Source organism: Apus apus, chromosome 8, assembly GCF_020740795.1.
Source record: "Apus apus isolate bApuApu2 chromosome 8, bApuApu2.pri.cur, whole genome shotgun sequence".
NCBI classification, from domain to species: Eukaryota; Metazoa; Chordata; class Aves; order Apodiformes; family Apodidae; genus Apus; species Apus apus.
In genome coordinates, this window is record NC_067289.1 from 16,876,554 (window position 1) to 16,891,274 (window position 14,721).

Consider the following 14,721-nt stretch of genomic DNA (forward strand, 5'->3'; position numbering starts at 1 on the left):
AGTGTGCTGAGCTCCCTGGGAACTGTCCTCTGCAGAGCTGTGTGGGATCTGATGGGAATGTGTTCTTCATCTCAGGTAGTGGGACTGAGTCACCTTTTCCAGTGATGAGGAGAGGAAGGAGGATCTTGAGGGAACCAGCCATGTGTCAAGCTGGAGCAGCTTGTGTGTAGTGCTGAGCTTTCCTCATCCCTGAGGGATGTTTCTCTTTTTTTTTTTTTTTAATTTTACACTTTTTTACCTCTGCAAAAACCTAATAATATAAAATGTCTACTGGCAATTAGATACACGGAACAGCCCAGAGAACTGTCTGGCCAGTGTTTTGCATCTCCAGCAGACATAAGTCATGGTATGGTCTGAATTACTGCTAAGTCCTCTGCCTGAACTCATGAAGAAGTGAATGGGTGAAAGAGTACATTTGAGGGCTCAGTAGCCTCTCTACCAGGACAGTAACAATATGACAGGAGTAATTATACACTTTTAAAAAGCACCCCCTTTTTTTTTTCTTTCTCTCTGCAGGCAGTTGGCCAAAAGTCTTGGGCAGGCTGGGGAGATTGAGCCGGAAACAGAAGGGATCCTCATGGAGTATGGCGTGGATTTCTCTGACTTTCCCCCCGAAGCCCTGGAATGTCTTCCCCAGAGCCTTCCCTGGGTTATCTCACCAGAAGAGCTGGCTAAAAGAAGAGATTTAAGGTAACAACAAAAAGCAGGGTCTGATGCTCCTCCTTGGGTTGCTGCAGCTTTGTTTTGCTTTCATCACACGTTGAGAAGGCACTGACTTTAATACAGGTACCATACTGCACATTACCTGTGCTGGAGTGGGAAGAAGCTGCTTTTGGAAGGACCTACAAACCCAGAAGATCAGTTATTTGGAGAAGTATTTTGTGAGGCAAAGAGGCTTTTTCTCAAAAGAACTGTTGCAAACTGAAAAGTTGGTGTTTGGCACCTAATCTGAAAGCTTTATGTTTTTGTCTGGAATGTATTACGTATTTTAGTGGTAGTTTTATAGCAGAAATTTTCTGAATGCCTGGCAGATCAAATGATCTTGGACATTGTTACTTTGAAACTTAAGCACAGGTAGAGACTGTCCTGCGTTTTCCTGTCTAGTCTCAACATGTTTCTCTGTTTTGAAGAACCGCTCTCATGTGGAGTTTATGATGGTTTTTGATCAGGTCAGCAGCTGGCAGGTGCAGCCCCTTCCTGCAGCCTGGCAACTTCGTGCTGTCCCTCTACTGCACATTACCCATGCCTGTAACTTAGTGATGCTTCCACCAGCTTTTAGGAACTCTGTAGTCAGTTGGGTGGTAGACACTCTGACATTACTGGTCTGCCCAAAACTGATGGATTTGCTGAGCTTCTAAGTGTCACATTTAAGAGATGTCTTCACAGAATTGCCAGAGTTGGAAGAGACCTCTAGAGATCATCTAGTCCAACTCCCCTATAATCCATGACTGCATCCAGGTGGGTTTTGAATGTCTCTAGAGAAGGGGACTCAACAGCCTCCCTGGGCAGCCTGTTCCAGTGCTCTGTCACCCTCACCATAAAGCTGTTTTTCCTCATATTTAAATGGAACTTCCTATATTCCAGCTTGTGCCTATTGCCCCTTGTCCTGTCACTGGGGACTACTGAAAAGAGTCTGGATCCATCCTCCCTGCACCCACCCTTTAGATACTTACAGGCATTAATAAGGTCTCCTCTCAGCCTTCTCTTCTCCAGGCTAAAGAGTCCCAGCTCTCTCAGCCTTTCCTCATAAGGGAGATGCTCCAATCCCCCACTCATTTTTGTTGCCCTCCACTGGAGGGGAACTATTCTCTAGTAATTCCCTGTCTCTCTTGAATTGTGGAGCCCAGAACTGGACACAATATTCCAGATGTGGCCTCACCAGGGCAGAGTAGAGGAGGAGAATGACCTCCCTTGACCTACGGGCCACACTCTTCCTTATGTACCCCAGGATTCAATTGGCATATTGCTGGCTCATGGATAATGTACTGTGTACCAGGACTCCCAGATCCTTCTCCTCAGAGCTGCTTTCTGGCACGTCCACCCCTAACCTATTTTGGTGCATGGGGTTCTTCCTCTTTAGGTGCAGGACCCTGCACTTGCCTTTGTTGAACCTCATTAAGTTCCTCTCTGCCCAGCTCTCCAGCCTGACCAGGTCACACTGAATGGCAGCAGAGCCCTCTGGAATGTCAGCCATCCCTCCCAGATGTGTGTCATCAGTGAACTTGCTGAGGATACACTCTGTCCCATTGTCCAGGTCATTGATGAACACATTGATGATGAACACTGAACTGAGTACTGACCCCTGGGTTACACCGCTGGTTACAGGCCTCCAACTCTACCCTGCTCCATTGATCACAACCCTCTTTGTTCTGTCACACAGCCAGTTCTCAATCCACCTCACTGTCTTTACTATAAAAGAGTTAAAGACAAGAGAATAGTAATTTGTATAGAATCTCACTTTGCAGGAAAAGAAGGTGTAAGAAATCAAAACAATAAATGCATTACTAAGATTACAGTGTGTGTTCCACTCCCATCCTCACACTAGGGCATCCTGTCTCAGTTGGCAGGTTCATGGCTTTCTTGCATATTGCTGAGGTGAAGCAGCCCCATGAGCCTGATTCCTCAAAGACCATTGCACTGGTACAAGCACATGCATGTATGTAGCAAGCTCCTCTTCCTCTTAGTTTATCTGTTATTGGCATGGATGTGAGCAATTTGAGTGTATAAGCTGATAAACCACAGCCATTTGTATATGTACCTAAAATCCAAATGCTACTTTGGACCTAATCCTGCACTGTAGCCTGTAACCTCCTTACTGCTTCAGATTTACTGGATTTCTATTGCCATGCAATGGAATAATTCAGGGGAGAATCACACTCCTGATTGACTAGTGGTAACACTCGGATAAAATATCCAGACTGTAAGCTTCAAGTAGCTTTAAAAAAAACATGCTGAAAGCTGCAGTTCAGAAGTCACTGGAAAGTGCTTATTTTTATATTCTCGCCTACATTTCAGTAGCCTTCTCTGTTTCTTCTGACCAAGTTCTTTCAAGCAAATAAAGAGCTTGAATTGTCTCCAGTCAGACAATCAGTTTTGGAAGCAAATTCTAAGTGCATTTATTGCTGTTATTGCTGAATTATTACACTGGGACTTATCAAGGTGATAACAGTTTTGTGGTTAAGCCATTTAAATCCCTCTCTGCCCCTTCCCAACCACAGTGCACACTACAAAGTAGATTTCCTTTTGATCCTCTCAAATACAAACATTTAACAGTCAGGGGTTTTAAGACAATTATTTGAGCTTAATTTACTAATCCTTTTAATGTCAACTGCCACACTGTTGACTACCTAGCCTGTGGTCTAAACACATATGGAGATAACATGAGACTTCTAGTTATGGAAAGTAAAATACAAGTGAGTCTTCTTTCTTGTTTCCTCACAGTGAGAGGTTTGTCTACCCAGGAAAAAATGAGTTTTATTAGTAACTGTAGCACATTTTATAGCTGAGTGGGGTCCTGTAGCTGGGCACCTGGCTGCTATCTTTTCTGATCTCACCCATCAGACCTTGAGAAACTGTTCTTGACAAGTCCCAGGGTGGCTCAGCTTTAACATGGTACTAAATGTTAGCTTTCATGTTGTCAGCAGTCAGTGTGTGGTGGTGTGCAGCCTGGCCTAGGCTGGCATCCAGGGGAGGATACCAGATCCCTGGTTATCTGGTCTGGGTGCACATGGCAGTTGTGCCTTGTTTTCCATGTCACCTACCTCTGTGAGTTTCCAACTGTGCTGTACTTTGTGCGTGTTGATCTGTCAGGCTTCCCAGGTACTGTATAGTACTCCCTGAGAGTACAGTGTAAGGTAACTTCCAGTGAAATAAAAACTCATCTTTTCTTATGAAACATCCATGTTAACACTTAAATGGCTTGTCCAGTTCAGTTCACATGTTGTTCACCTGACTGGAGTAAACACATAGTAGAGATTGGCTCACAATACTTTCAGCTGTAGTAAATCCTCTACAGCTCTATAAGACAGTGCTGTAAATTTTCTAGTGTTATGCATGAAGCTTTTGGGATTTGGAACTGAGACCTGAGCTACGTCTTGGGTTTCCTGGTGTTTCCTCTTTCTGAGCTAACTTTTCCTTGTTTCCTTTCTCTTTGGGAAATGATCCTTTCGTCCTCAAAGAGTAACTTTTGTTCTGCCAACCAGTGTCCTGAGGGTGGTCGAGTCTCTCTTTGAGTCAGTGTGTAGAGCATGGAGGTAGAGGATCTGCACTGGAGTCACTGGTGAGCGTGGGTTTAGATGGGATTGAGACAATGTGTTTCACCAAGCTTTTGAGGCTGGGCAAGGGGAGGGAAAGATATTTCTCCATGCCATCTTGAGAATATGTTGCTCAGTCTTTCAGCAAGTCTTTCAGTTTTATAGGAAGCCTGTTCTCACCATGCATAGTCTATTTGGGTAGCAACTGTGATCTCACCTACGTAGCCTGTGCACGGTTGCTTCCAAGAGACATCTTTTTTTCCCCCTCCAGTAATGGCTCACAAAGAAAGCTTTACATAATATTTTACTATTAAGGCAGAAAATATCTAAACCTCATGGATGGCTTTGAAATCTTTTAGTCAATTTAGCTCTGTGCTCTGGCACTAGTGCACAGTTTTGCCATGGACAAATTTTTTTACCTGCAGGGGTTAATCTATTTGCAAAATTAGGCAAGTATTTCACAGGCACTCCCAGCTTACTTGTTTGCAAAGAGCACCAAAAGTTTCTCGTGAAAAACACTAGGCAAGTGTGAGGTGTTGGCATTGCATGCTGCAGTTGTGTTTTATAGAGAACATAAGGCTTCATAAAGTATCGGAATAGCATGGTTGAGGAAACTTCCTTTCCAGAGACATTACATGTGATCATACAGATAGGACCAGAGTTCTCATTTTATTATTCAGGTTGACTAGAATTGGTATGTTTTCATTAGAAGGTTAAGAAGGGTTTAGTTTCTGCTTTTAGAGAACCATCGGGGGATTAGTGTCACGGAGACAAATTTTGGTGTGCAAAGTTTGTCTTTTTCTGGTCTTTGCTAATGTTTCAACATGTAATTTTTATTTCCTTGTTTGCTTTGTACTTTGTGTTTCAATGGTGTGGTACAAAATCCAGCTCCAGAACAGAAGAGAGGTCAGGGCATGGAGGAAATGCAAATTTCAGAGGCTGGTGCAGGAAACGGGGGCTGGAGGAGGAGGCCATTTGAAGATGTGTAGCCGGGAATATAAGAAACCCAAGAGCTATTTCTAAGAGTCATTCCAAATGTTTCTAATTTCATTCATATCTTTTTGTTTCCTTTACTGCTTAACTGGGACACAGAACTTAAGCCAGGAAAGTCCAATCATAGTGGGAAACAAAAACCTAAATATTGGAGAGAGAAAAAAGGCCGTTCTTTGCAGAGCAGTTCTCCTCTTGCTTGTCTCCCATTGTTGGTGTTGCTGTGGAAAATGTATAACATCACTTTTTTGGAAAGTGCTAGGGCCTGTTCAAGTAGAGATGGTTTATATACTTGAACATGGAAGAACTTGGGTGTATCTGTTTCTTTACCATTTGCCTAATAATAAGTGAGCCTGTTGACCTCCGCTGGACTATTACAAATGTGAAACTTGGCACTCAAAATTGCTTGCTCTAAATTTTCCAGTTGCTTTCTCTTTTTCCGTTTGATGTCATCCTGCCAACTAGTGATTTTATTATTATAAACAGGACATTGTATTCACTTTTAAGAAGAAATATGAAGCTGAAGGTAAAATTACAAACTACAGTTTCTCAGCTGGCAAAATACAAAACAATGAGCTAAAAATACTGAGCAGAGAAAGGGTGCTGTGGCAAGAAACTCTGAAATATCCACAAGATGGATTTGGGCTGAGGAGCAGAAACTGGCTTCAACTGAGCAGCTCCGAACTCCTGAGAATCACCAAATGGCTGAGGTTGGAAGGCACCTCTGGAGATCATCTACTCCAACCTCCTTTCTCATAGTGGGGTCAACCAGAGCAGGCTGCTCGGGGCTGTATCCAGTTGGGGTTTGGGTGTTTCCAAGATTTTACAAGCCCTCTGAGCAATGTGTTCTGGGGTTCAGTTGCAGTGTGACTGTGTTTCTTGCATGAAGAGCACGAGTATTTCTCCTGACTGCTAAAAGGCCTGGAGGGCATCAGACTAGGGGGACAGCAAGAATCCTTTGCATTGGCAATAGACAGTTAATGCTCACTTCTCCTGCAGGGCAGAGTTAATGAGTTAAAGAACTTTGGTCTTGCACACAAAGAGCTCTGAGAATGCAATGAAGCTTTCAACTGAAATTTGCATCTCAATATTTCAGTATGTCACCTCAGTTGCAACTGACCTAAAGCAATCCAAGTTATTAAGGCAATTTTATAATTCTGGCTACCTGTTCAGAAATGTAATGTGCTCTGCCGTGTCTGTGTCCACTGTGGAGGGAGGCTCTGGTCTTAGCCCTGTTTGTAACTGGAAAGCACTGGCAGCAGGACAGTACCTGCACTGTAATTCTGCCTGCTACCTATTTCTTTCTTGAGGAGTGTTACAGCTGGTAACAGGGATTAGGTTTGACAGCATGCTCTTTGTTGTAGATGCCTGGGGAGATTATTGGCTGATAAAATTAGAGGTGATGGTAAAAATGGCAGCCTTGAGCTGTGCAAGGGGTGTTGGAGGAAAGCAGTCAGCCTCTGAAACAGATGTCTTTTTGAGGCAGGTGGAAGACTTTCGTTAGAAATGAGTGCAAGTCAGATAAAACATCATTGAACAGCTTGTTTCCTGGAGATTTTCCACTACAAAAAAGCTAGTGTTAAGTCGAGCAAAACTTACTCAGCTATAATAGGATATGTAAAAATGCTTTGGTTTCTGATGGAAACTGAGAAACGACTTGTTTAGCAAATGTATAAGCAACATTGCTGCAGATCTGACTGTTATCTTGGCATGGAGTGGAGACACAAACAGGGCCAGATTATAATCTTTGCCCTCTCACTTGAGTTGTTCTGTGACTAATGTAATGTTCTCCATAGGGAGATATAAGGCTTACAAAGGATTGCTCAGTGGTGTCTAAGGATAACAGATCTAGTCCCTTTCTAACAGGATTGGTTCCAGGAGATAGTGATGATGGCTGTACCTGCTTTGGGTGCTTCTGCTGTCCTGGCAGTCTGGGGAATGGTACCCTTCTGGGATTGGTTAGGAGAGCCTGTGTTAGCTCCGTCCTGGCCTGTTAGCTGGGTAAGTAAAACTCAATAAATACAGGGCTCCTGTCAGAGTGATGTGATTCAGCCTCTTGCTTGTGGTTGGCTTCTTCAGGTCCTCCTCTGTGTTTTCATAACATTTTCTGCTACACTATGGCTACAGCAATTTTGGTGACACTGTTTTGTACAAAATGATGCATGGTCTTTGCTCTCAGACACTGTTTTTACCAGTGGCTGGTGTACACAGACACATTGGCAGCTTCACTGCTGATTTTCCTTACAGAAAGTGCATGTGGTCATTGGAAGTGCAGCTTCAAGCAGAATCGATGGGGTAAAGTTGGACAGGATTATTGCCTTCTGATCTTGTAGGCCATCAAAACTAAGCTTATTAGTTAAGAATTTGTTTAGTTGTGGAAAACAGTAATAACTTTTGCAACTAGGTTGTTATACATACTGCCTCATTCCTGCCTGGCTGCCTACTTTATGGAGAGGAATTGAGAGAATAATACAGGAAGATGAGGATAAAATCTTAAATCAATTTGAATTCTTACTGAATTTTGCTGGATCACAAGGTGGGCTCTTGGTGGGTGGAAGAAAATGCCATATCTTCTCATGTTTCTGTGTGTTAAGTGACCCAGTTCAAGTGTGCCAAATACCACTGGTTTCTTTGATATCATGGTGCTTTGCTGGTGTCCTTCTGCTACAGGTCAGATAACATTGGGGTAGATAGGAGATGAAGGACCCAAGTCCTGGTGTCAACCCAGGTATCTGTCTCTGTAGATGAAGAAAGCCAGAGCTCCATCAGTAGGTGAGGCAGTATATCCCTGCTGTGGTATTCCAGGGCTGATCGTTGATCACTAGGACAGGGTGGTTGCTACAAGGAACACTTTCCTTGTGACTCCATTCTGGTGGAATGGTCATACTCTGACCTGTACTTCTGCCCTGAAGTTTTTCCGTGATTGGATCCTCGTTCCCAACTTATCTTCAGATCCTCACTCTCTATGAAGGAAAAAAATATAATAAAAATATCATAATGTAGATGACACATGCAGGTGCGTGAGGCAGAGTTGTACTGGAGGTGTCACAACATGGATTAGAAGTGGGGCAGTCTGGAAAAGACAAATGAAAATGTTCTGAGAGATGAGGGATTGATTTCGAGGAAGGATTAACTGTTCAATGTGTATTTGCCAACACTGAAACTAGAAGTTTGTGAAAGATACAGTAGTGATAATTAAAATATATGCACCAAAATTACAACAAATGAGAATTGTTTAAGGTGGTGGGAGGATAGAAAGGGATGTTCTGAGGACAAGTAAGGTAAAACAAAGAGGAAACCTTTTCTGTTCAAGCTAAAATTGGCTGTAGCTTAGGCTGCTAAAGAAAGTATTGGAAATGCCATCCCTGAAGATTCTAAATACTATACTGGAGAAAGTCCTTGCAAATATATTGTCATGAGTAGTCCAGCTCTGACCTATGGGGGTTGGATGACCTAATGTCTCTTCCATTTCTAGCTTTGTGCATCTATGATTAAAGTAGCTTATATATTGCAAGTGCATTTTCAATTACACTCCACCTTCTTGCGTGGGATAGTGGTGGTGCAGAGACCTCATTATATTTGTGGCACAATTACAGCATGGCTCATAGGAAATACTGCTACTACTTGGTCTTTCTGAGACTCTGATCTTGTTATATATATATGTGTGTGTGTGTGTGTGTTGGCTTTTCAAGCCATTTAGGTATGCTACAAGGCTGCAGTGCTTTTTTTTTCCATCTTCCTTCTTACTTGGAGGCCATAAATATATAGAAGAATCAATTGATTCTGATTTAGCAATCCAGTGAGCAGTTAATGGTGAAGATGTGGCTGTTTGATGTAGATACATCAGGATTCATTGTCAGCCCCTCTCTTGACCAAAGTTTGTTCTCTGAACCACAACAGGACATAGTTAAAACATAAACACATTAAAAAGACCGGTACTGGCTTGATGTAGAAAATTGGGCTTTTGGTGCATTTTATGCTGTGCTGGATTTTTGTGAGGCTTATAACAATTAGTGTTTGGAGGGGGCAGGTTTTGCTTCCAATTACTTTATAATTTAATTTCATTTTGAAATTTATGCGCCATGCAAAAAGAGGTTTGTCATGTGTCAAGTATCTTCGTTGGTGTGTTACAGGGCATTCAGAGTGCCTTCAGAGATTGTCAGGGTACTTCTATTGCATGCATATTTTCTTAATATATTCCTTTTAAGAATCTGTCTTGGAAGGAGCCACTCGGGGGTTTTAGCTAAAATCTGCTAACATCAAGTGTGACAAATGTAGTAGACACTACACGTAAAAGATGGCTTTAGGAGTGGGATGTTGAAGTCTCTAAAATGTTCCAGCACCATTTGTTCTCTAAAATTTCTCTCTGAGAAAGAGTACTCCATCCCCATTTGAGTAATGAATGTCAGTGGAATTGGTCCCATGCTTATTGGCACTTTATAACAAACCTGCACAGACACCGTGGTTGAGCTGGATTTACTTGTGACTGCAGAATGAGATTGATTTTTGTGGTTGCCATAACAATTGGACTGGTGTGTGAAAAAATGTTAGTAGCCTTCACTGGAGTGAGTTGACAGCTCTAGGATGCCTGTTCCTAAATTAAAACAAGTGTTTCCAGCTCTGAGAAATGATGTCTGTTTAACTTTTTGTAAGATAGAGCTTAGCAGGCTCTTAGAAATTACCTGAAGAGCTTAAAGATTCTAGAAGTGCCTTTACTGTGCTTAATTTTAAAATGCCAGCTTTGAGCTGGAGTTAATAAGAGTAAACCAGGAGGCTGAACTTTCACTCCCACCAGGCTATTGTATGTACTCACAAAGTGGAGAGAACAGGACAATCTAAGGAGTCCCTAGAAGAATGTAAATGCATTGCAAGTGTCTAGACATGCAGTCACTCGTACTGTAAATGTCTTAGCACTGACGCACTCAGGTTTAAAGGAGGTTTGCGCTGCCTAAACTTTAATAAACAAAATGATGGTCATTACTGTCTCACTTCCAGCTGCAGCAGTCTGTTCTTTGGAAACAGGTTAATGCTTCTGCAGAAGATGTAGCGTGGTGCTTCAGGAGCTGTTGGGTGACTGGAGGGACCATGGGCTGTGAGCACCAAGCCTGGGGCACGGCACCTACTGGGGACGTGTTTGGTGGTTCTCTGCTGAGCCCCTTCCTTAGGTGCTCTGGCTTGCTTGAGAAGGTGCCCAGCTCTCTCTTTCTCTTGAGACTTGGCAGTCTAATTTCTGCCCATGACCTGAGCCCTGAGCAGTCCACCTTCAGGCAAATGGTAAAGTTGGGGCTTCAATCCATGTGACTTCAGCTGGTGATGGCTGCAGCCAGAGCCAGGAGAAGTGGTGATCTGCAGCATGCGAGAACATGGATGCAGTTTGGCTGCCCAATTGACTTGTGCATGTAATGCCTGGGATGTCATTTCTCCATTTCTGCTTCCCTTAGTTCCTAAATATCTGGCTTGTGCTTGCTTCATTAGGACTCTGTCTTCCACAAGTACCTCAGCTGGTAAGAACATCATGTTACTTCACTGAGGGTTTTCTGATGCTCTAGTGAGTACATGCAGTTCTCTGAATGGTTATTTCATGGTTGTTGGCTTTTGTTAGAGTGGTGAAAATCTGGACTCTGTGTCGTCACTGGTGGGTTGACTCATCTGCATTCTGCTGGCTGGGAAGACCATCCAGTTGTTAGGAGGATCTGTGTGGCTGGAGGGGGCTGCTTTGTTTACTGTGTACAAATTGGCACTTTATTAGCAGCACCGAAGCAACCTTACAGAAAATCACACTGGTAGCACCCAAACTTTGCCCAATTACTGGCCATGCCCAAAACCTTGCATCTAATACAGCCTGAACCCATGGCTTACAAATACAGTGCTTCATCTTGATCCAAGTAGACCTTCCACTTGAATAAAGATGGAGCCCTGACCACTGGGACTTATCTCCTCATGTCATAGGTGTTTATATGTTATGGCTAACTCTGAATTCTGAATAGTTTATTGAAATATGGGACCAAACCTTGAAGTACTGCCTGTACAGTATTTTCTCTGCTGATCCTTGCAAATACCTTTGCATAGATCTACGTATTTGCACAAAGAAAAACAAACAGCAGTTGCAGTCCTGTGATCTGTGAACATTTTAATTACCATGACGGTAATTGCAGCTCACTAAGAGGCTACTTATCTTACTTCTACCACTGCACTAGCCATTTATTTTAGGTCCTGTTAAAGGTAAAAAGACTAACTGCTCTGCAGAGATGCTTGTCCTCTTCAATTAGGCAACCTTAAGCCGTGCAAAGAGAAACTGCACTTAATTAGATTTCCTTAAATTAGGATTGATATCCCAGCCTGTAACTGTACATGCTGCCGTTACTGTCTAATAAACTAAGTGCTCTATTCTGCAATTTTTTCCCCCAGATGGTTGATTTGCAAGATGGCAGAAGGAGACAACATGTGAGCTTTGACTTTAGCAGTGTTCTTGTCACTGGTGGCTGGGTCAGTGCTCTGGGGCAGTGCCTGGCGCTGGCAGGGTCTGGGCAGGGTGTGTGTGGCATGTGCTTTCCTGACTCTTGCTTGTAGGTCCACCACACTCAGTGTGAGCCATTTCCCTGATCCTCCGAAACTTTCATGTTCATTTTCTCATGCACGAAACCTCTGGCCATGAGGAGGAGGGAGAAGTCAGTGCCAGAGCATGTCCACCTCTGTAAACCTGCGTTAGACATATGGTTTAGACAAAGAGGCTTCTGTAAAAAGTGGAAGTATCCATACCAAAATGTTTGGTTTTGATCAGTGTGAGGAGGGGGCTTCTTAAAGGGAGATATTTTTCTCCAGTCTTTTCTAGCATGAGGGCCAGAAAACCTCTTAACTCTGCATATTTGTCTATCTCCTAAACTGGTTTCTTCTAACTAATCAAGTTGTGTGTATGTTGAAACTAATGGACTTGGAACATCTCATTACATCTACAAAGTATTTTTTGACAATTTTAAATGAATAAAACATATTTTTATTAGATGTCATGACACCTTCGGGGCTCTTAAAGAAGGGGGAGAGGGGAATGATCAAGCTTCTTAACCCACAAGGTCACCTTGGTGGCCCTCCAGAAGCTGGAGGCAGCTGCCAGTATTTATTTACCTGTGGTCAGTGCAAATGTGCATATATGTAGTTGGGCTGTTTGCTCGTGCTTATGCAACATCTTTGTTAGCAGGTGCATCCGAAGTGCTCTTGCGTTGTGCTTTGGTCATACAACCCACTGCAAGATGGTTTTGTTACTCGTTGTGGTCAGAAGTGTGGTTTGATCTCGCAGAGATCCCCTGTGCCATAGCCTTTGTGGTATTGTACAGCCAGCCAGGATGGTCAGGGGAGGAATTTGAATAACTCTTTAATCTTTGAAGGGTGGACTTGCCACATAGCTTGGAGCAATGTTATTTCTTCTCCCAAATGTTTTTTGTCAGCTGCTTCTAGGTCCTCCCTGGGTGTTTGCACAGGGGTGGCTGGTGTAGGTGCCAAGGGAGGGGACAACTTGCAGAGCAGCAGGCAGGCTGTGCTACCCACACCCAGCCTTTCTTCCCCTTGCTTCTCACTGCCTTGCACCAATTCTCTCTGGGACAAGAGGCAGCTCTCTGCAGTGAGCTGGAGATAAAAGGTGATAACAGTAGGGCTGGAGGAAAAGTAGAAGATAGCTGGGAACATTCTCTCTGTGGAGACCTTGCACTGGAGGAGCACATGTGACAGGTGCTGCCCATGGGCTCAGTGCTGCAGTCCCATCACTCAGTGGATTGTTTTCTTTGCCACGTGCCAGCCCCAGTTCCTGTGGCCATCTGAAACTCCTCCAGTAATAAAAACTGAAAACCAGAAGTATAATTCATCACACTTAGTAATGCAATTACTGGTGAGGGGAATTTGCTTAGAAAACTTCAGCTAGGTGTACTGCTGTGTGCCAGGATTATCTCACTGCTATGAACTTTGAGCTCTGCTTGCAGATCAGCTTCTCGTGTCCCATTGACTACCTGGCCATTGGCTCTGCAACACTTCTGCAGAGTCCTTGTGCCAGGAAGTATCATTCCCTGTGTTACTTGCTCAGTGACTTTCTTACCTCACCTTGCAGTCTGTGCCCAGAATAAACTGCCTGTGACAAGCTACAAGTCCAAGTCCCTTGAGTAGTTTTAAAGTAGAAACTGATCTGAGCCTGGTGGTTAAACATATCCCAGCTGTGCCGCATGCAGAAATGCTGGTGAGAAATGCTAAATCAGTATTTGTCTGGACCTCTCTTCAGCTTTGCATCTGTGAGTTTAAATACCTCAGATGGTGAGCTGTGTCTGTGTCTGCAGTTTGCATGTTAAGAGGCTGCTCAGAACCGGCCAGTGTGTCCCGGTGGGCACAGTGGGCTGTGCACAAAGTGCTGCCCCAGTGGGCTGGGGGCTGCCCGCCAGCCCCTCACGTTTGGGCTGTCTGAACTGGGGCCACCAGTGACCTCTGCCATAGATTTGACTGGCCAAATACAGCTCAGGAAAGCAGCCTGCTAGTTGCTACCATTGTATAAATGTGTTCAGAATTTGGCACCCGTGTATTTATGCTCGGTCCTTTTCCAAGGCAGACTGCAAATATGCACTTCGTTGAAACCAATCTGCTAATTTTTAAGCTGCCTGGAGCTGTGATTCACAAGGGGTGGCAGATGCTTGTGGTTGCAGGCCCTGAACATCTGGGATAAGCTAGCTATTCCCCTGACACAGGAACCCACATTCTCTTTGAAGAAGCTCTTAAACCTTTTTCTTGCTCACTTGTCAGATGAAGCAAGCCATTGGTGTCCGTTTGGTGCTGTTTGCTCTTTTAAATGAAGTAACTTAAAGGAACATTTACTAGACATGGCTGGGGACAGTGGGGAGGGGAGTCACAGTGCCAGGATGTTTTTGCCTTTACACTCTGAGTTAGTGGGACCTAATGTACCCATACATGCAGGTTGGCACACATGCATGCCTCCATACCACTTGTAGTATAGACGCCGGTGTATCTGCTCCCGCGTGTGCACAGCTCCCTAAAAGAAGTTGCACAGTACTTTGGAGTTGGAGGTATCCTGAGATTCCATCCATAGGTGGAATTTTAAGGAAAATATATTTACGGAAGTGAGGTTGTTTGCAAACCTTTAAAAATGGATTGATTCCTGGTGCTGGTTAGCAAGCAGGAACAGATCAAAGTCCCAGTGTAATTGAAAAGATTTTATATCTTTCAATGTCATGATCCCTAATTTGTTTAGATGCACACGAAGGATCAGAAACTGATGTGCATCTGGGGATTAATGCACTTTTGCTATCCAATCTGAAAGCCAGAATATTCTAAAAGATTTTCAAAGTCTCAGAAGGCAGTGAAGTGCTTTACTGATTTTTATGTCTTTGAAAATCTCTATTTAGTGTGCCTGGTGGAATTATATAAATACATGCTGCCAGCTGTCTGATACCAACAGATACCACCCAGAGAATTTAAGTACCAAAGT

General features: G+C 43.6%; 1 protein-coding gene across 3 annotated transcripts in view; it reads left to right on the plus strand.

Annotated features, from left to right (window-relative positions):
• The window catches only part of DIS3L2 (DIS3 like 3'-5' exoribonuclease 2), a 185,461-nt gene that overhangs the window by 75,302 nt on the left and 95,438 nt on the right, over window positions 1–14,721 (plus strand). For all 3 annotated transcript variants that reach the window (XM_051626783.1, XM_051626781.1, XM_051626782.1), the window contains one exon: window positions 517–690. In XM_051626783.1, the coding sequence (XP_051482743.1) occupies window positions 517–690 (174 nt within the window). The remainder of the gene's footprint in view (window positions 1–516; window positions 691–14,721) is intronic.